Consider the following 22,295-nt stretch of genomic DNA (forward strand, 5'->3'; position numbering starts at 1 on the left):
TAGAAGCCCGAGGAACCTCTTCTAAATCAAAGACTTGTCAACATAAAACAGGTTAAAGCAGAAGTGAGAGAGTTAAGGTGGGGTGTGGACTGCTCTCATCCACGCTCACCACCTACCATACGATTGCAGTCCCAGGACCTTCAGGAAATGACCTGAGTAGGACTTGAACCTCTACAATGAAGATGTGGTCTACAGATCCTCTGTTAACATTCTGGGCTCCTAATCAGTATTTCATTGAGACAAGCCCTGAGGGGGCACTGGAAACAGCTGTAAAGAGAGAACACATTATGAACTTGACTTGTCATTATGGACATTTCCCAGGGATCCCAAAGACTTCTTCCTGGACCATGTCTCCTTTGAGTTCTTAGGCAGGTTCTTTTTCCTAGCTGTCATGTGTATTGTAACCTGTTTTTCTCTGCAAGCAGCAGCTTCCAAGCTCAGTCTCTGAAATAACTTGTCTTAGACAGACACATGGAAACATTTACCACCACCTATTGCCCCCCCCCCCCCGCGTGTGTGTGTGTGTGTGTGTGTGTGTGTGTGTGTGTATGCATGTATATTTAAAAAGAGATAAGACCAGAACAACAACAACAACAACAAAAACAAACAAACAAACAAAAAAAACTTTGGTTTATTTTTCTCCTCAATTCTTGACCTCCTCTGATTGAAATTCTCATCAAACACCATTCTCTTGGTAAACTGGACAGATATGTTTATTCAAAGCAGAAGTGACGTCCCTCTCTTGCTTCGAAGGAAAACCCTCATTGGATTCTTTTCTTGAGTGGAGTGTGCATGCAAAAGCAAATATCCTGAAACTGCCAAGCACAATCTCCATGGCAGCCCTGGGAGCTGGTGGGCAACACCTAGCAGAGGATTAACCTCCCTCACAGGGCAGAGCTTGAGATGCCTCTACTGCCCTGCCCCTGGCATGCCTCAACCGCACATGGCCTGGCATAGCTGAAGAAGGTACGGCATGATGAGTTTCAGCTTGCAGCTGGTTGCTTATAGCTTACATTTTCATTGTCAGGCTGAGAAAATATGAGGAACAAAGGCTAGAAGAAAACACCACCCTCAAGGTTTGGTGTTTGATAAGGTGGATCAAAATTCATGAACGTTCACTGTGATTCTGGGTGACTAAGCAGTCCTGTGCTCTTTAGTAATTACAGCTCCACAGCTCTTTCTGCTATGAAGACTAACTCATTGATTTCCGTTTCCATGTTCATGCAATGGCCGTCTCCCCTTGTAGCTAGAGATATGGCTATCATCGTTTCCATTTTCACTCCACATGCGTCTCTATGCTTCTGTCTCACTGACACTCCTCAAGAAGCCCCAAATGGAAACACTTGCCTCTCTCTGTGTTTCCCAAGTACACTAGTGGAGTAGATGGTAGCTAGCTCTTCTGAAGTCAAAGGCTCTTCTCTATTCCCACTATCTCTAAGGGACAGTGAGATCAGAGTCCTGAAAAGGAAGGACAAATGAGCCCATGCTAACACCACCCGGTAGGTCTCATGCACTTATACTCTAGGCAAGGCAGCTTAAAAATAATGGTGATCAACTGGTTTCCATATACCTTGGCCTCTCCTGTTCAGCGTACTGAAAACTCTGCATTCTGGAACCTTCCTGCTGCTAAACAATCTGATGGGTGATTAACTCATGTGAGGATCATAGTGTACTCCTTTAGTTCTGAGTTTCAGTGGCAATTCTCTGTTCAGAGGGGTCTTGGTACTCAAACTTCTGGAAAATCTTGATGGCTTCTGGGACCTCTATTAGCTAAGTGACATAAAGACATTTTCCCTGAAGTGATTATATCTCAAATATTTTTGAAGTTCAAGCAATGAATCAGAATCAGAATCTATATGACTAGAATCAAGTTATTACTGCCCTCTGCTCCTGGTTATGAAGGAAATAGTGTGCTAGGGGTTGTGTGATCCCCACCCTGAGTCCTCAGGACATGTGAGCATTGTGGCTACTGTCTCTTCCACTCATACAAGTGTAAAGTCAGGCCCTGGGCCAAGTACACTGGGCCCCAAGCCTTTCTTCTTGTAACACTCTGGATTGTATGGTTCCTTCAAGATAAACCCTTTTCATAACAGACTCCCACAAACTTTGGGATAGAACCAAACTCTGTGTATTAAAATAGTCATGTGATTTCTGCCCTGAATATACTTACACATGGTGCTATGCTCACTGATTCGAATGTTGAACCTTCCTTTCATGCCTGAATGACACCAACTTGTTTGTGTGCATGATTTTTCTAATACATTGTTAAATTAAGTCGGCAAGCATTTTTAAAAAGACTTTTGCATCTGCCTCCATCAGGGAAATTGGTCTGTACTGTTTTTGTTGTTATTTTAGCCTTATCTGGTTTAGGTATCATATGATGAGTTTGGTGTATTGCTTTGCATTTCATGGAATTGTTTGAGAAGTACTTCTGCCAGCTCATTTTTTAAAGGGTGGTAGAATTCAAGAGGAAGTCTTCCTGTCCTAACTATTTCCAGTTTGGAGGACTGTTATCATTTATTCATTACGGATACCTTTAAATTGTTTATATCTATTTAATACAGAGATTACAGATTAGAGGTATCTCTAAATTTATTCGTTTCTTCTAGACTTTCCCCCGCTTTGAATTTAGATTTTTCAAGTAGTTATCCCATGATCCTTTGGGGTCTGTTATATTGTCTCTATTTTCATCTAATTTAATTGGTCTTCTCCTAACTTGGCTACTTTGGCTAAGGAGTATTTGGTTTTTTAACTTTTCAAAGATTCAAAGTTTATTTAATCCATTGTTTTTATTGTCATTTTAGTTTCTATTTCATTGGTTTTTTTTTTTTTTTTGTCTACTTTCTCTGGGTTGGTTTGTATTTACTTTCTTTTTTTTTATTTTTGAAAAGTGAGTGAAATACTCTTTTTTTATTATTTATTTTTCTTATTTTACATATCAATCCCAGTTCCCTCTTTCTCCCTCCCTCCATCCTTCCCTCCATCCTTCCCTCCCTCCCTCCCTCCTCTCTTCCACTGACCACCCTCCCATACCGTTCCCCCCAACTCCACAAATAGGGTGATGTCTTACAGGAGGGGGTCATCTAAATCTGTCAAGTCATTTGGAGTAGGGACTAGGCCCTCCCTCCTGCCTCTAGGCTAAGGGAGTATCTCTCCATGGGGAATGTGTTCTCAAAGTCCTTCTGTACAGCAGGGATACCTCCTGGTTCCATTGTCAGAGGTCCCTTAGACTGCCCAACCCTTCTAACTGAGACCATGTTCAGGGGTATGAGTTGGTCTAATGCTGGTTTCCCAGCTATCAGTCTGGGGGTCTATTAGCTCCTCCTTGTTCAGGTCAGCTGTCTCTATGTGTTTCTGTAGCCTGATCTTGTCCTTCCTCTCTGCATCTGGATTCCAGTTCAGCTCAGTGTTTAGCTGGGGTGTCTGCTTCTGTTTCCATCAGCTACTAGATGAAGGCTCTATGATGGTGGATAAGTTAGTCATCAATCTCATTACCAGGTAAGGGCATTTATGGTAGCCTTTCTACTGTTGCTCAAATTGTTAGTTGGGGTCAGTCTTGTAGGTCTCTGGACATTTCTCTAGAAACAGTTTTCTCTTCAAACCTATAATGGCTCCCTCTTTTATAGTCTCTCTCGTCTCTCTCTCCTCTTGTCTATTCTTTCCCTGACTCAATCTTCCTAGTCCCATGCACCTTTCTCTCCTCCCATTCTCTTTCTCCTAGTTCCTTCTCCACTCACTGCCCCCCAACTCCCCATATGCTTTGGAGATCTTGTCTCTTTCCCCTTCTATGAGGGACCTTATATGAAACTCTTAGAATCCTCCTTATATCCTAGTTCCTCTGGTGATGTGAATTATAGGCTGGTGATTCTTTGCTCTAGGTCTAAAATCCATATATGAGTGAATATATACCATGTTCCTCTCCCCCCCCACTGGGTTACCTCATCCAGGATGGTTTCTTTAAGTTCCATCCGTTTGCCTGTGAATTTCAAGATTCCATTTTTTTTCCCACAGAGTAGTATTCCATTGTGTAGATGTGCCACATCTTCTTTATCCATTTTTCAGTTGAGGGGCATCTAGGTTGCTTCCAGGTTCTTGCTATTACAAATAATGCTGCTATGAACATAGTTGAACCGATGTCTTTGTTGCATGGATGTGGATCATTTGGGTATATGCCTAAGAGTGGGATTGCCAGGTCCTGTGCTAGACTGATTTCCATTTTCCTGAGGAACTGCCACACTGATCTCCAAAATGGCTGTATGAGTTTGCACTCCCACCAGCAGTGGAGGAGTGTCCCCCTTTCTTCACATCCTCTCTAGCATAAGTTGTCATTGTTGTTCCTAATTTTAGCCATTCTGGCAGGAGTAAGATGGTATGTCAGAGTTGATTTGATTTGCATTTCCCTGATAACTAAGGATGTTGAGCACTTTCTTAAGTGTCTTTCACCCCTTTTGATTTCCTCTATTGAGACTTCTCTCTTCAGTTCTGTACCTCATTTTTTAATAGGGTTATTTGGTATTTTGGTGACTAGTTTCTTGAGTTCTTTCTGTATTTTGGAGATCAGCCCTCTGTCAGATGTAGGATTGGTGAAGATTTTTTTTCCCAGTCTGTGGGCTGCTGTTTGGTCTTGTCAGCTGTGTCCTTTGCCTTACAGAAGCTTCTCAGTTTGAGGAGGTCCCATTTATTAATTGTTTCTCTCAGTGTCTGTGCCCCTGGAGTTATGTTCAGGAAGCAGTCTCCTATACCATTTTGTTCAAGGGTACGTCCTACTTCCTCTTCTAAGAGGTTCAATGTGGCTGGATTGATGTTGAGGTCTTTGATCCATTTGGACTTGAGTTTTGTGCATGGTGACAGACATGGGTCTATCTTCAGTTTTCTACACACCATCATCCAGTTGTGCCAGCACCATTTGTTGAAGATGATTTCTTCCTCCCATTGTATACTTTTAGCTGTTTGCTCAAAAATCAGGTGTTCATAGGTGTGTGGGTTAATATCAGGATTTTCAATTTGATTCCATTGGTCTACCTGTCTATTTTTATGCCAATACCAGGCTGTTTTCAGAACTATAGCTCTGTAGTAGAGCTTAAAGTCAGGGATGGTGATGCCTCCTGAAGTTCCTTTATTGTGTAGGGTTGTTTTGGCTATCTTGGGTCTTTTTGTTTTTCCATATATAGTTGATTATTATCCTTTTAAGGTCAGTGAAGAATTGTACTGGGATTTTAATGGGGATTGCATTGAATCTGTAGATTGCTTTTGTCAAGTTTACCATTTTTACTATGTTTATCCTACCTATCCAAGAGCATGGGAGGTCTTTCCATTTTCTGGTATCTTCTTTAATTTCTTTCTTTGAAGACACAATGTTCTTGCTAAATAGGTCTTTCACTTGTTTAGTAAGTGTTACCCCAAGATACTTTATGTTGCTTGTGGCTATTGTAAAGGGTGATGTTTCTCTGATTTCTTTCTTAGCCCCTTTATTGTTTGTATATAGTAGAGCTACTGATTTTTTTGAGTTTATCTTGTATCCTGCTAGTTTGCTGAAGGTGTTTATCAGCTGTAGGAGTTCCATGGTTTACTTTCTAATGCTTGAGGTGAACCATTAGTCTAATCATTTAAGATTTTTGTTTCCTTGTGTACATTCTTAGCTATCAACGTACTTATTTTTGTTGTTGTTTTATTAATTTTTTTATTTGTTTTACATAACAACCACAGTGTCTCCCCCCTCTTCTCCTGTCTTTCTCTACCCCAGCTCTCATCTACTCCCACATCTAGTCCTCCTCTATTATGAAAGGGGCAGGCCTTCCATGGGAGTCAACAAAGCATCACATCAAGTTGAGGCAGGACCAAGCTCCTCACCTTGTACCAAGGCTGGATAAGGTATCCTAGCATGGGTAATAGATTCCCAAAGTCTTACTCAAGTGACAGGGACAGGTCCTGATCCCACTGGTAGGGGCCTCACAAGCAGACCATGCTACACAACTGTCACCTACATACAGAGGGCCGAGGTCAGTACCGACCAGTTGGACCAGAGCCTGTGAGCTCCCACTGGCTCAGGTCAGCAGTCTCTGTGTTTCCCCCCATCATGATCTTGACTCCCTTGGCTCATACTATCCCTCCACCCTGTCTTCAGCAGGGCTCCCAGAGTTCAGCCCATTGCTTGGCTGTGGATCTGTGCATCTAATTCCTTCAGTTAATGGTTGAAGGCTCTCTGATGACAACTTGGGTATTAATCAACCTGACCACAGGAGAAGGCCAGTTCAGGCACCCTCTCCACCACTGATTGCCAAGAGTCCTCGCTGGGATCATCCTCATGGATTCCTGGGAGTTTCCCTGGTACTAGGTTTCTCTCCAAATGCCCCCATCAAGATATCTCCTTCATTACTCTCCCCTCTGCCCCACCCCAACATGCCCAACATGATATCTCCTGTTCCCATCCCCACCCCCAGTTTACCCCAGAGATCTCACCTATTTCTCCTTCCCAGAGAAATCCATGCATCCATATTTGGCTATTGCTTGGTACCTAGCTTCTCTGGGGCTGGGAATTGTAGCCTGGATTCCTTTACTTTACAGCTAATATCCACTTGTAAGTGAGTACATACCATGTTTGTCTTTCTGGGTATGGAATATCTCACACAGGATATTTTTTTCTAGTTCCATCCATTTGCCTAAAGATTTCATGATGTCATTGTTCTTCTTTTTTCCAACCATTGAGTAATACTCCATTGTGTAAAAGTATCACATTTTCTTTATCCATTCTTCAGGTTGTTTCCAGATTCTGACTATTATGAATAATGCTGCTATGAATATAGTTGAGCTAGTGTCATTGTGGTATGATTGAGCATCCTTTGAATATATGCTAAAGACTGGTATAACTGGGTCTTGAGGAACATTGATTCCCAATTTTCTGAGAAATGGCCATACTAATCTCCAAAATGGCTGTACAAGTTTGCACTCCCACCAGCAGTGGAGGAGTGTTTCCCCTTAACCCCACATCCACTCCAACATAGGCTGTCATTAGCATTTTTGCTCTTAGCTATTCTGACATCTTCAACAAATGGTGCTGGCATAACAGGATGCTAGAGTGTAGAAGACTGCAAATAGATCCATATCTACCACTCTGCACAGGACTGAAGTCCAAATGGTTCAAAGACCTTAATATACATTCAGTTACACTGAACCCGATAGAAGATGAAGTGGGAAGTAGTCTTGCATGCATTGGGACAGGAGATAACTTCCTGAATAAAACACCAGTAGCACAGACATTGAGACTGACATTTAACAAACTTGACCTCGTAAATCTGAAAGGCTACTGTAAGGCAAAGGACACTGTCAATAAGATAAAACAGCAGCCTATAGAATGGGAAAAGCTCTTTGCCAACCCCACATCTGAGAGGGCTGATATTTCAAAATACATAAAAAACTCAAGAAACTAGACATAAAACAAACAAATAATCCAATTTAAGAATGGGGTACAGATTTAAACAGAGAATTCTCAATAGAAGAATCTTAAATGGTCTAGATAAACTTAAAGAATTGTTCGACATCCTTAGCCATCAGGGAAATACAAATCAAAATGACTCTGAGATACCATCTTAAATGTATTCTGAAGCTTAACTCTCATGATGGCACCTGGCCACTGATCTCTATCTAAGATACTCGGTGTGAGAAAATGGAATCCCTCTGCACAGCTGCCCATCAAGCAGGAGCCCTGCCTAAGCCCTCCTGTATTCAGGCCTGTGGTAACTGTTGGATTGTCCCATGGGTAGGACCATCAGTAACTTTTTAACTGTTTATCTTTTGGATGCAGCATCTGCTCCATCAGAGAGCCACATTTGAGCTACGAGCTGTCCAGTCCTTCGCTGCTGTTCTGCTGTTTCTCCCTACCTTCAGCTTTCCTGTTAAATCCTGGGTGCTAGTCACTGCTCTCCTGTCTCTCTCTGCTTGCAATGCATTCTGTCCTTTGCTATTTGACTCTTCTTATTCATCACATTGCATGAAAGAAGCTCCTAACCTGATGTGTTACCCTGGCAACTTCAAGCCATTCATTTTAAGTCTAATTTTAATACAATGTCCTTTGAGAATTTCACACATCCACACAATGTATTTTGACCATATTCATTCCACTATTCCTTCCCTTCAACTCTTCCTGTTTCCACTCCTCCAGAATAGCCATTTTTCTTGGGTACTTTCCAACTTTCAGCTTTTGATTTTTTTTTTTTTTTTTTTTTTTTTTTTTTTTTTTTGCCAATAAATTCTGGGTGAAATGGCTTGAGAACATAAAAACTTATTTAGCCATCAAATATCCCCTGGTACATTAATTTGAGAATATTTTACTTTTTAGACTAGTACGTTAAGAAGTTTTGCAAAACCCTTAAGGAGTTTATCAACTGAGCCATTTTGCCTTTGTGCAGGTACCACCCTTGTTTGGGTTCTGTTGCCTTTGTTCAGGCACCGCCCATGTTGGTACTCTTTGCCTTCTTCGTTCGGAAGTAAACAGGCTTTTGCTGCTGAGCCGAGCCTTGCTCTTTGCTGTTTGCCAGTTGAGACGCAGAAGTCTGCCCGTGTCCATACCTGCCTAACTCTCCTCTACCGTGCCTACAGCGTATGCTGGGGTTCTCCATCACTGCTGCCTAAACAATGGCTCTTACATACAAGCCCAATCCACTGACAGTGCTTTCCCTGCTGGGTCTAATTTGGCCCGTGCACTAGAATTAAAGATCACAATGACTACTTCTGAGCTAGGATAACGCGCTAAAGTAGACTTACCGCGTGTATTGCATTACACTGAGAGATTTGTGGCCATGTTTTCCGTTTGTCAGAGGGAAGGATTTTGTTGATACATAAGTAGCTGAACAACAAACTCTGCCAGATGTCTTCTATGCTGGTAAGAGTCATTATTCTGTGTTAGAGGACTGAAGAGCTTATTGTCTAAAGATGAAAGCCTGCCTCACTGTGTCACTCCACTAGAGTGACATCTTACTGACAAATGGAGAGTTTACTGGAGGCTATGGTCTGCCAATATGGTAACTCACCACTGTCAACAATAAGAAATACCTTGGGCATCCTCCTATCAAAGAAGAAAGCAAATTCAGGAGGGTCTGGTGTGTGGCTGCATACTAGAAAGTAGTGGCTTAAAATGGTGAAACTACTAAGTGCTTGCCCAAGGGATTTCCTTTGGGGATGCAAGGGACCCTGTGTATAACAGGATTCTAATTCCCTAGAAGTCTAGCTTCCTGTGTGTAAGCAATTGTGGGTAGATACAGATTTTTACACATTTTCTTGCATCGATTACATACATGCATGCATACATACATATCATTATAATTGTGTGTGTGTGAGTGTGTGTGTTGCTAAGGACTGAGCCCGGGGTAAGACATGGGCTCTATCACACAGTCATGCCCTTAGCCCTCTTTATATTTAGCCACACTATCTACAAGCTATGTCAAGTCTGCAGAATGGAATGCAAATACAAATGCTCAAATGAATCCCTAAAATCAGCTGCCCTACATAACAGCCTGCACTTAGAGGCACACAATTTATTCTTTATCAACCACACTGAGCTGAATTAATGTGACCTGTTTTTATATTATCCAAAACAAAATGGGTAACGATGTTTTCTGGCCCTTCTCAGCAGAGTTGACTATCCAGTTTTTGTTAGGTTCTTATTCGTTGTCTAATCGTAACAGTTATTGTATTTCTTTTTACCACTTGATTTTCAGGAGGGTGGAGCTTTTTGGGGTTGGGAAAGTTTCAAGGCTGTGAATCATGTTGTTGAAGGCAGGCAGAACTTCCAACTCACGCTATTTATTGAAGGTGGCAGATGTTGTTACTCACAGAAGAGTGAACTGAGCAGTCAAAAACGTTTGCAGACCACAAACCCAAGGGAGCCAGGATGGGCACTGCTGGAAAAGTAAGGGAAATATTTCAGCTTTCTTATTCTCTAGAGCTAATAATAGGGGCTGCTCCTAAGAGCATTGAATACAGTAGAGTGACTAAATACTCAAGGCTGTTTGTTGAGGCTGTTGTGTGAGCACCCATGGGGGGAACATGGGTCAATTATGACAGAACCACAATAGTAAGCAGTAGGATTTGATTGAAAACCACATACAAAAGGTTCTTCTAGAAGGCAGCAAAGGCAAAAAGAGAATTGTGGTTTATAATATGGGCATTATTCATAATTTAATTTCAGGTTAGCCAGTCACTTGCTCTAGAGAGCAAACTGTTTTCCACGAGGAGAGGAGACTTCAGTAGGGTCAACAGTGTATGCTCAGGAGTTTAATTGGTCCAGGATCTCCTGTGCAGCTTTGGGGTGAGGAGATGTGGCCTGCTGTTGAGGATGGAAAATGCTAATTCTGGAATGCAAAGTCAACAACAAAGTAATCTCACTTTTCAAGTTTCTGAGGAGATGTTTTGTAGCAAATATAAGAGTAGATCTTCTTAGACAATAGGACTATGCTGTAGATAAAGCAGGTTTTTTTCTTCAGGAGGTAAAAGTGCCTACATGGTGACAGTAATTTAAGAAATATGACTTTTTTCTTGCTTGAAGATTGGGATAGGTCTTACATGGGTACAGAACTATATAAGATGTTAGACACTTATGTTTGTATTATTTTTAAACAACTTTGCATTTAGTCTACCTTAACATTTTAGGAAGGCAGAGATGCCATTAAAAGTCTCGGTAACACTAGTGTCTCTGAGGTTACCCTAGGATGCTAGAATCTGAAAAACCTTTTCGCCCAGAACTGAACAGAGAAAGAATGAAAACATCTTATTTTGAGTCAGAAATCCCGTAAACACTGATAATCAGGAAAATTAGTCTTGCGCTATGGAAGTTAGTAACTTTGCTCATAGAAATAAATGGAATGTAAGCGCTGAAATGAATCTTAAAATATTTGCAACTCCACACAACCTGTCCTGTGTCCTTCATCAAGTAAATGCGCAGCCACTATCAGAACATCCCCAGTCCTGAAGAATTCGGGGGCTCCAGGCAGCATCTCCTAACTATAATTAAGAACACACCATATAAAACGAACAGCACAGCAAGTTTAGCATTTTCACTTGGTGATGTTATACGGTAGGGTGGTCCACAGCGGGTTGTTTGCTCCAAAACTTGTCCTGATGTTTTTGTGCATCTCAGGAAGAGGCTCCCTTACATCAGCACTCCTCTCTTCATTTTTTGCGATTTCATTTTTTTTAAGATGACTATATTATGTTGCTAAAGATGCCATAACCAAGTACAGGGACCGCATGCTTAAAGAGCAGAGCTGTACTTCCTCAGGCGTTTGGAGCTGGGATCTGAGAACAGACTGTTGAGAACATGGGTTCCTTTAGGATCCTTGCTTAGGAGGTGCTCTTCTTGCTATCTCTACATAGCTTTCCCTCATTATAAAACACTCCTATTGGACTGGAATAACTTCACCGACCACATCTTAACTCTATTGCAATGCAAAAGATCCTATATCCAAGTGCCATAATATTTTGAGGTATTGAGGGTTAGGGCTTCAATACACGAGTTTGGAGGCTTTGCTTTATTACAGTGCTTATCATAGAGAATTTAGAGAAACAGAATGTGTGTGTGTGTGTGTGTGTGTGTGTGTGTGTGTGTGTGTGTGTGTGTGTGTGTGTGTAGGGGGGAGACAAGCATGTTCCTGCATTCCCAAACAAGCACTGAGTTTGTTTTCGCCTACCCCTCCCGCATCCTCCAACCATATTTTATGTGGCTATATTCATATAGGATATGGATATCTTTAACCTATTTTTCCAACTTAACAATCATTTTCAACATCTTACATTGATTTCTGGTTTTAAGTTTCCTCCATTCTTTTTTACATATTTCCCTTAGAGTACTGGAGATAACCTCCAAAGCATATTAAGATGTTTCTGCACTTTCTTCTCCCTTGAGGCTGATTGTAATAATGGAATTATAGGGTAAAAGTATCAATACATGCTTATGTATCTTGATGTACTGAGAAAGTTACTTTCCAAAGAGGTGACCCTGAATAGGACTGCCCATTTTATTGCTTGGACAAAATTGGGTATTCTTGTTAAGTACAAATTCACTATCAATTTGATAAATCAAGAATTATAGCTTGTTATTTCTAGTCTTTTGAAAATATTCTTAAGAGCAAGTATAGTAAATATACCACAGTATATTAATTTGTATTTTCCTGTTGGGGTCCTTTATGTACATCTCCTGGGACAGAGGACTAGCTCAGAGGTCAGAGCAGTGATTGGAGATCTTGATACCTTCTTTATATATTTGATTAAGCTTTCTGTGTGTCCAACAAGGCGACTTTTCCCATTTTGCTTCAAGTATCCTCTCCCAGGACATCTCTGTTCTACTTGGAAAAGCTGTTGTCTCTCAGCATACAACACTTTCAGAAAATCACACATTCCTATTTCCCCAGCACTCAGGGGGCTGAGACAGAAGGGTTGTTGATTTTGGGACCAGTCTGCAGCCTCAGCTACATAGCTGGATGAGATGCTGGGGAAATGCCTATGATAAGCTATTATTTCCTTTATGACATTTTCTCCTGTCATTGTTAAATACGAAAGTTACTCTATGCTCTCTGTCACTGCCGTTAATGTGATGTGAAAATTCTAGTTTAGTGTTGGCCAGATTATTCTGTGACTGAAATACTTTTCTTAGCTAGACAAAGGGTACATGTTAAATGAGACAATGGTGGTTTTCTGTCATTAATCTGTCTCTAGAATGATGTTCCCCACATTTAATCTAAAGGAGTTTTCATGAGTTGGCCAATAAGTTGAGCGGTAGCTTGTAAGCTTTTCTTTGGGGTCACCAACCAGCTCCCAAGCCTAGGTTTCTCCTCCCATTTATTCTCTCTGCCTAGAAGCAGGACCTATTCTTTCTCCCGCCTAGCTGTTTGTTCCTGATTAGAACAATCAGGTGCCTTAGGCAGGCAAGGTGAAACAAATGCAACACATTGTTACACAATTAAATACATCCTTACACCATTAAACAAATGCAGCATAAGCAAATGTAACACACTTTTACACAATTAAAGTAGTATTCTGCATTCTAAACAAATGTAACACATCTTTGCCTAGTTAAAATAATATTACACAACAGTGTTGAATCATAACAAATGAGAATTTTAGATTTTACTTTATTTGAATTTGCATGCCCTCCCTCTCTCCCCCTCCTCCCCCTCCTCTCTCTCTCTCTCTTTCTCTCTCTCTCTCTCTCTGTCTCTCTCTGTGTGGTTACACATATATGTGTGTGAATATAGGTATCTGCATGTTATAGCTCACATGTGGAAATCAGAAGACAACCTTGGGTATCTCTGTCCCTCTGCTTCTATCTTTGTTTAAAGCAGGGTTTCTTGTGACTGCTGTATATCCAAGCTAGGTGGTCAGCAAACTTAAATTCTCTCTCTCTCTCTCTCTCTCTCTCTCTCTCTCTCTCTCTCTCTCTCTCTCTCTCTCTCTCTCTCCCTCTCTCATGAGAATTTGATACTGTTACCAAAACCTGTTAGCTGATTAGCTCTAGCAAAACCATGTGAGTGCCTAGTGGTAAGTTGCTAGGTATGTCCTATTTGTACAGAGTAAAAAGCTCTGATTTGGGTTAAGTGCAAAAAGGGATACAGAGATATGAAGATACAGACAGATCACACTCCAGAAGCACAGTCACAATCCACATGATGGTAACAAACATTTCCGTGTTTGTCTTATTTAGGGTTTCTAGTGCTATGAACAGATGTCATGACCATAGCAATTTTTATAAAGGGGGAGGGGCTTACAAACTCAGAGGTTTAGTTCATTATCTTCCTGGCAGGATATGGCAATGTGCAGGCAGATATGGTGCTGGAGAAGGAGCTGAGAGTTCTACATCTTCATCTGTGGGCAACAGGAATCAACTATGTGCTGCTCTGAGAGTAGCTTGAGCATAGGAGACCTCAAAGCCCATCCCCCTGCCCCCGCAGTGACACACTTCCTCCAACAAGGCTATATCTACCACAACAAAGCTACACCTCCTAATAGCGACACTCTCTTTGGGGACCATTTTGTTTCAAACTATCACATTTCACTTTCTGGCCCCAAAGATTTATAACCATATAATCATGCAAAAGCACGTTCAGTCCAACTTCAGAAGTCCCCACGGTCAAACTTATTTAAAAATCTGAGGTTCAAAGTCTCTTTCGATACTCACATAATCTCTTAGCTGCAATCACGTGTAAAATCAAAATAAAAAAGCATATACACATTTCCAACATATGATGGCACAGGATATGCATTACCATTCCAAAACAGGGAGGGGAGAATAGTGACGAAACACTGGACCAAAGCTCTCCATGTCTGATGTCGAAAACTCTTCAGCTCTCCAACTCCTTCCAGCTCTGTTGACTGCAGCACGCTTCTTCCTCTTGGGCAGGTCCCACTCCCTGTTAGCAGCTCTCCTTGGCAGGTGTCCCATGGCTCCGGCATCTCCAACATCTTGGACTCTGCAAGGCAATCCAGGCTTCAACCTCACAGCTTCACACAATAGCCTGTCTGAGCCTCTGTGCAGGGACACCCCTGTCACACACCTGATCTCAGTAGCTTTCCTTAGTAATGAGGGAGACTGTATAATCCCTTCCTTCTATCATCGACTCTCAGGCCAGAACCATGTGACTGAAGTTGCCAAGTTTTGCTGCTTGGTAGGGCTGGGACATGGCTCCCTTGTTCAATTACATATTTAGCATCTTTCTGTTTTCCATGGTTTCTTTCACTGCCTGATCTTGGGGGCTGTCCTGGAACTCAGTCTGTCAACAAAGATGGCCTTGAACTTATAGACCTGCTTGCTTAAGGCTCCAGAGTGCTGGGTTTAAAGGCCTACACACCACACCCTGGTCTAAGTTTTTCTTTAATTTCTTTTCACAAGTTGGAAACTTAGCTATGTAGGATCTTGCCCCGATGTTATTACACCCTTTATTTCATTTCTTAACCAGTTTATATCCTTGAACTCAGGACTTAGCCCCATTTCACTTCCTGGGGCTCCTTTTCTCCTCAAATTGTATGTTTTGTATTTTTCCTTTCTCAGCTCATTTTTCATTATAAATCCTCATTAGATTTAACATTAGTAACCACACAATAGAATCCATACTAGGTTGTCTTGAGAGTTTCTGGTCTCAGGCAGATTTTTTAGGACAAGGGTAAAAAGCAACGACATTCTTCACCACAAGAATAATCTGTAGGCAACGTACTAAAATTCTTCATCTCTGAAACCTCTTGAGTTAGGCCCCCACAATTCAAATTACCCTTAGTACTACTGTCCTCCATGCTCCTACTTTTGTGGCCCACAAAACAGTGCTTAAAAGTGTTCCAGTGCTTTCCTAACTCAAACTGCCAAAGTCCATGTTCCTCTAAACAAAAGCATGGTCAGGCCTATCACAGCAATACCTCAGTCCTTGGTACCAACTTCTGTTTTAATTAGAGTTTCTATTGCTGTGAAGAAACACCATGACCACAACAAGTCTTATAAAGGAAAACATTTAACTGGGGGTAGGGGACTTATAATTTCAGAGGTTTAGTCTATTATCTTCATGGCAGTATGTGTTACTGGAGAAGGATCTGAGAATTCTACCTCTTGATCTACCACAAGGAAGCAACTATGTGCCACACTAAGACTAGCTTGAGCGTAGGATATCTCAAAGCCCACCCCCACAGAGACACACTTCCTCCAACAAGACTGCATCTACTCCAACCAGGCCACACCTCCATAGTGCCACTCCATTTGGAGGCCATTTTCTTTCCCCATTTTCTTACCCCAATGCCTTATGACGAGTTGTCTCATTGCATCACCATTGCTCAGTGGGTTGGATGTAATTAAAGTCTGGTTAAATTCTTACAGATCAGCAGTGTCCTCTGTTTTATAGACCTGACCTTCATTAATAAGCAACACACAGATGACAGTAGAACTCATCTATCACATTTGAAATCATACCAATTGTACTTTATCGGAATATCGTGTGAATTTCAGTCATGGCCTTATGTGCTATGTGTTCTGGGTCTTTCATTTTCAGGCCATGACATCAGATAAAGGTCCACACAAGATAATCTGTAAGGCTTCAAATTCTGTCACTGAAGGAAAACATCTGTGATCATCTGTGATATTTCTATGACTCAGGGAGACTGCATTTGTGATTAACACCTGTTATGACTCTTGGCTTCTTAGGTTATTAAGTGCAAAGCAGCTGTACTATGGGGAATGAACCAGCCCTTCTCTATTGAGGAAATAGAAGTGGCCCCACCAAAGGCTAAGGAAGTTCGTGTTAAGGTAAGAAAGGGGCCTGGAACACATAATCCTGAAAGGAGATCTCATTTATGTTGAGAAAGACATTGCTGCGAGGCTGGCTTCCCTCTAAAATGTTATGTATTTATTATTTTATGTGTGTGGGGTGTTTGTCTGACCACATATGTTTGGTGCTAGAGAAGGCCAGAAGAGGGCGCTGCATCCCCTGGAACTGTAGTTGTAAGGTGCCGTGTGTGTGCTCGGAATCAAAGCAGGGTACTCTGGGAGAGCAGCCACTGCTATTAACTGACATGCTGGCTGTGAAATTCACCAGTTTATTGCCTATTAAGAATGACAATGTCAATCTAGCTTATTAAACAGAAATTTTATTGAATTTTTACTGGTGAAGTGTATTATAGAAAATGATCAATACCATGATCAAGAATTATCTTAAATCTTCTTTGAGTCATTATATATATTGACTCATATACGGTACAGGGAATAGAACCCTGGGTATCATGCATGCAAGGCAAGTGTTCAGCCAAGGAACTATATCTCTAGTTATGTTTTCACCTCTTGCTTGGAGACAGGGTCTTCTAAGCCACATGGGCTGACCTTGAACTCACTTTGTAGCCTGGGTAAGATATGAACTTTGTGATCATCCCCTTGCCTCTGTATCCCAAGTAGATGGGGCTACGGGTCTGTTCCACCAGGGCCACCCATAGGACTTTCACTAGGGACTCATTGTGACTGAGAAGCAATACTATCCTGCAGTGCCCCCTCTGTCGCCATCGGGTTAGATGCCCCTGTAGAACAGGCTTTGATGCTAGTCTGACTTCTTCACTGTAGAAAAGCACCAAGATCCAAGCAGGAAGGGGAAGCAGCAATGCTGTCCATCCCTGAAGCGAGGAACGTGGCCTGATGCTTGCTTCAGGCTCAGACTGTCTTAGCGTCAGCACTGTCATTCAAGGAAATGATACAGAGTCAAAGGGAGCAAGTTAAATGCCACCCTGTTCTAAAGTGATCCATTTGCTGGTGGTGCAATGTTTGTCGTTGTTGTTTTTAACAGATTTTGGCCACAGGAATCTGTCGCACGGATGACCATGTGATAAAAGGAGCAATGGTGTCTAAGTTTCCAGTGATTGTGGGACATGAAGCAGTTGGGGGTCGTAGAGAGTGTTGGAGACGGGGTCACTACAGTGAGACCAGGTATGGAGGCCTTGGTCATGGTATGGAAGGAAACAGCCCGTCTTCACTGGGGGTCAGTAGAAAGGTGCAGCCCAACTTAAAGACACAAGGAGACCGGATTGTACTGAGTGAAGTCAGCTGGACAAGTCTCAACCTTTGACACCACTTGGTGGTATTTTTATAACCCTTAGAATATTTTAAAGGTATTTTTATGTATTACATAGGTCAATTCATACCCGTTTTCTATCAATTAGTTAATTAATGTTAACTATTAATGGCTCTTAAAAAAAATGATCTTAATGTTTTCAAGGCTGGCCTGAAAGTATTCGCGTGTCAGTCACCACTGTGCTAGGATTACAGGCAGGAGCCAGCTTTCTTCATATTTTAATGCAAATGAGTGACGTCTTAACATAATGCTACTTTCCTTCTAGGTGACAAGGTCATCCCCCTCTTTCTACCACAGTGCAGAGAATGCAATGCCTGCATTAACCCAGAAGGCAATCTCTGCATTAGGAGCGAGTAGGTGTTATTGTTTACTCTGTCATTTGAGTCGCCCATAATAGTTTCTGAATTGAATCAAGTAATGTGTGCATTTGCTGTGTTGAACAGTCTGACGGGCCGTGGAGTACTGGCCGATGGCTCTACCAGATTCACGTGCAAGGGCAAACCAGTCCAGCATTTCATGAACACTAGCACCTTCACCGAGTACACAGTGCTAGACGAGTCGTCTGTAGCTAAGATTGACCGTGCGGCTGCTCCTGAGAAAGCCTGCCTTATTGGCTGTGGGTTTTCCACAGGCTATGGGGCTGCTGTTAAAACGGCCAAGGTAAGAATCAGGGCTGACTTGCGTAGCTTTTGCCTTCCTGCCTGTCAGTCTTCTTAGCTGGTTTTCTTAGCAATCTGAAATGAAACGTTGTGAAAACATACATGCTCCAGGTGAACTGGAAGAAAAGGCACGGCAGGGATCAAGGTCGAGATTTTATTTTTAAATACACGGATCTTTGTTTTGCAGCATCTCCTTCGGGTTAAATCACTGAAGTTTGTATTCAGTCCTAGAACGAATCTCTCTTTTTTCCCATCAAACGCTATTGCTGCTGGTATGTTAGTTTGCTCAGAAGACTGTAGCCAAGTGCTGGCTTAAGCAACAAAGGTTTACTGTCATAGAGGCCTGTAGATCAGAAGTTCACAATCAAAGTGCTGGCAGGGGTTGCTTCCTACTGAGGGCTGCGCGGGGAGGGCCTGCTTCAGGCTTCCCTTCCTGCCTCGTCCATGGCTGTCAATCTCCCAGGTTTTTCATATGGTCTTCCCTACTGAATCTTTATATTTACATTTCAATTAAGAAAAAAAAAAAAAAAAAAAGAAGAACACCAGTAGTCACGTTGGGTTGGAGATGTACTAATCAGGTTTATGTTGCTATGACAACATACCTGAGCATGGTTACATAAAAAGGAAGCAGGTTTATTTGGCTCACGGTTTTGAAGACCAGAAGTTCTAACTCACACGCTTCATCTAGTCAGCCTCTGGCTAGGGACCTCTCCAGCTTCCTACAGCACAGAAAACCCGAGGCAGGAGAGAACAGTGCATACCAGAGGTCAAGTGCACCATGCCACCCCACAGAGCCCACGCTACAGGGAACTAACCAAGATGCCCCAAGAATTAACCCCTGCCGAGGCCAGCACCTTCAAGCACCTCCTCACTTCTCATTAGGCCACACAGGTTTCATAGCCATGTACAAGGTCACACTGGGTACAACGTCCCCAGATCACAGAGCATGAAAGATAGCTCTAACTACACTAAACCATAGAGAGGCTTTTCCTAATGACCTCATTGTAACTTGACCACCTCTGCAAAGACACTCTCCACGTTAGGCCAGGTGTTGGGTACGGAAGGGTTGGAGGACACAGGGAAGACCAGAACAGCCACCACGTAACACAAAGACCTAGTGAGTTTCTAAGTGATCATTTGGATTTTGATCTTGGTTATTCTTCTAGCAGGAGAGTGACTGTGGACTAAATCCTTCTTTAATCTAGCATAGTACTATATAAAATTCCCAAAGCTGATTTAAGTAGGGTTCCTTCCTCGAGTTACCCATCAGCCACTGAACCGCTGTATCATGGAGGTTGGACTTGGCTGAGGGTGGGGGAAGACAATACAACTCCAAATGACTCAGAGTCATGATTCTTCAGACACTACTAGTCAGAACAAACCAAAACCAACTCAGCATGGATTTGTAGAACAACAATAGGGAGGGTGTGGAGCTTGTCTAACCCTCCTGAGGGCAGAGGGGGTTGTCAGTAGGGCCACACAGGCTACAAAGGCTTTAGGAAGGGCTGCTGTTTACCTGGCAAACACTGCCTTTACTCTGGCCAGCCCTTTCTTTCTTAGGCATTCTTCTCCTTCTAATTCTTTTTGTTTCACTGTCACCAGAATAAGTCACCTGGAGTCCTGGTGCAAGTCATGAATCCTCTGAATTTTGTGTTCCTGACACTGAGGGTACTTGGCAGGTTTCATCATTAACTCTTGGAGGAACTTTCCTCTCCACAGGTTGCCCCTGGCTCCACTTGTGTGGTGTTTGGCCTGGGAGGAGTTGGCCTGTCAGTCATCATGGGCTGTAAGGCAGCTGGAGCCTCCAGGATCATTGGAATTGACATCAACAAGGACAAATTCCAGAAGGCCCTGGCTGTAGGTGCCACGGAGTGTATCAGTCCCAAGGACTTCACCAAGCCCATCAGTGAGGTGCTGTCAGACATGACATGGGGAACACCGTGCAGTACACGTTTGAAGTTATCGGGCGTCTTGAAACCATGGTAAGACTCAAGCTCCAGCGAGCCACTAAATACCCAAGCTACAAGATGCATTCATGTTAAAAGTCATTTTGCATAGCTTTATTAACAGTCAACTATGGAAATATCTGTGACTCAGGCCAAAAAGAGCAGGGCTGGTATAATGGCTCAGTGAGTAAAGGTGCTTGTCTCCAAGATGGACGGCCTGAGTTTGATTCCCAATACTGACACGTAGAGAAGAAAACCAGTTCTCACAAGTTCATTCTCTGATCTCCACACACACTCCAAAGCATGTACTCACCCGTGCTCGTGGCCACACACAAATAAATGCATAAAAATGCAATGAAAAATAATAGCCACATAACAATTTTGCCAAAAAAATCACAAAGATCAGTTTTACCTGATCATGTATCATGTCATGCCATTTTCATGTGACTAGAGGGCAAGAAGTCAACCTGTGGCCCATAACCTTCCTTGTATATGTGGAGGAGGTCTTGGCAAAAGTGATTCCATTTCTTGAATTTGTTTTGTGATGAGAACTAAAGAGAGCTAAGGAGACGATAACGGGGAAGAGCATTGTTGTATATATGGTACCTTCCTCCAAACCCTCTCGTTTCACTGAGCTCAGCTGTTCAGCCTCCTCTGTGGCACCCTGGTGGCAGACTTTATAGAGTCCTTGGGATTAGGGAAGCCCTGGCCTTGGGTAGAATTAGGAGACCTGGAGACCTGGACAAAACCAGTTTTGCTCACATTGCATAACAGGTGAGATTTGCTCCTAAGGCATTCGGTAATTGAGAAGAAACGTTTTTAGTTCATCATTGAGAAGAAACTTTCAGTTCATCGTCACTGTCACATCCCCTTTTTTGATGTCACCTGGGGTTTATTCCGTTGCACCTGTGGCCTTCCAGGCGTACTTCCTAGAGCCACGAGTCAGACAGAAACATTATGAGGTCGCTTGATTCTGAGGTGGAACTTTGAGTTAGAGCTGTCTGAAGCATGCTGTCTGCTGTTGCAACCTCCTGAGTATTTAAAGGGTAATTAATGAATAACAGAAAGGGTGAGTGATCACAAATGTGGACCTAGCCTTGGAGATATTGCCAGGAGAAGAAACTCCTTGCCTCATGTTTTAGTATTTGTGTTTAATTTTCAAATGAAGATTTTAAACATCTTAATTGATTAATTCATTCAACCCAAATAACTTAAGGCTTACCTGAACGGTTGCTGTTGGTGTGAAAGTATCACATGGATTCCCTTGTGTTGTTAGTCCATGAAGGTCAACCAAATGTACTAAAAATAGCAATTACACTGGCCACAGTAAAGGCTACTTCCATCTTAAGAGGCATGTGTCTGTAGGGATTACTTATTATAATTATAATACAGCTATTATTATACAGTCATAATTATAATTATACAGTTATAATTATAATACAGTTATAATAATTATTATAACTAAAGTTGCATTGACAATTTTTAAATCAAATAGAAACCTGAAGTCTAGGGACCTAATTGATTTAGTAGTTGGAAACCATGTTAACAACTGGAACTCCAACCACCTGTTGTTTCTGAGCCCATAATCTCCAGGAGCAACCATCTCCTTCTTCTTAAACTCAGGTTGATGCCCTCTCATCTTGCCATATGAACTACGGGACCAGTGTGGTGGTTGGTGCTCCTCCATCAGCCAAGATGCTCACTTATGACCCAATGCTGCTTTTCACTGGCCGGACATGGAAGGGCTGCATCTTTGGAGGTGAGGTAGCTGGGCCTCCTGACAGCAGCTAGTAACTTTGTGTCTCCTGCCTATCAAGGGAGAGAGGCTTATGTTCTCATCTACTCACCCTCCAAGTTCTATCTTCCAAGGATGAGTGGTAAATGACCCCACATGGAACTGTGATAGCAATCACACAAATGGCATCTGTCTGTTCCTTAAGTGACTCAGGGCTAGCACCAGTGGGCATACTCTAGGTCAGTATCTGCAACTCCTGTGACCAAAGGCCTGAGTAAAAGGCACCAGACATGTCTCCGCAGGGATGACTTCCGTGGTAGAAAGTTCTGAGGGCATCCGTTGCTCTCCATACACACAAAGAGCACTCACTTAAGAA

General features: G+C 42.3%; 1 protein-coding gene across 1 annotated transcript; it reads left to right on the top strand.

Moving 5' to 3' along the window:
• The first annotated feature begins 9,853 nt into the window (after nucleotides 1-9,853).
• On the top strand, nucleotides 9,854-21,975 carry LOC127223141 (all-trans-retinol dehydrogenase [NAD(+)] ADH7-like). Its single transcript, XM_051185652.1, is given in 8 exon segments — nucleotides 9,854-9,904; nucleotides 16,169-16,270; nucleotides 17,295-17,387; nucleotides 17,389-17,434; nucleotides 17,845-17,932; nucleotides 18,023-18,239; nucleotides 19,958-20,149; nucleotides 21,808-21,975. Coding segments are annotated over 8 exon segments (924 nt in total). The 5' UTR covers nucleotides 9,854-9,886.
• Nucleotides 21,976-22,295: the final 320 nt, after the last annotated feature.

The sequence above is a fragment of the Phodopus roborovskii genome, unplaced genomic scaffold (genome assembly GCF_943737965.1).
Source record: "Phodopus roborovskii unplaced genomic scaffold, PHOROB, whole genome shotgun sequence".
In the NCBI taxonomy this organism is placed as follows: domain Eukaryota; kingdom Metazoa; phylum Chordata; class Mammalia; order Rodentia; family Cricetidae; genus Phodopus; species Phodopus roborovskii.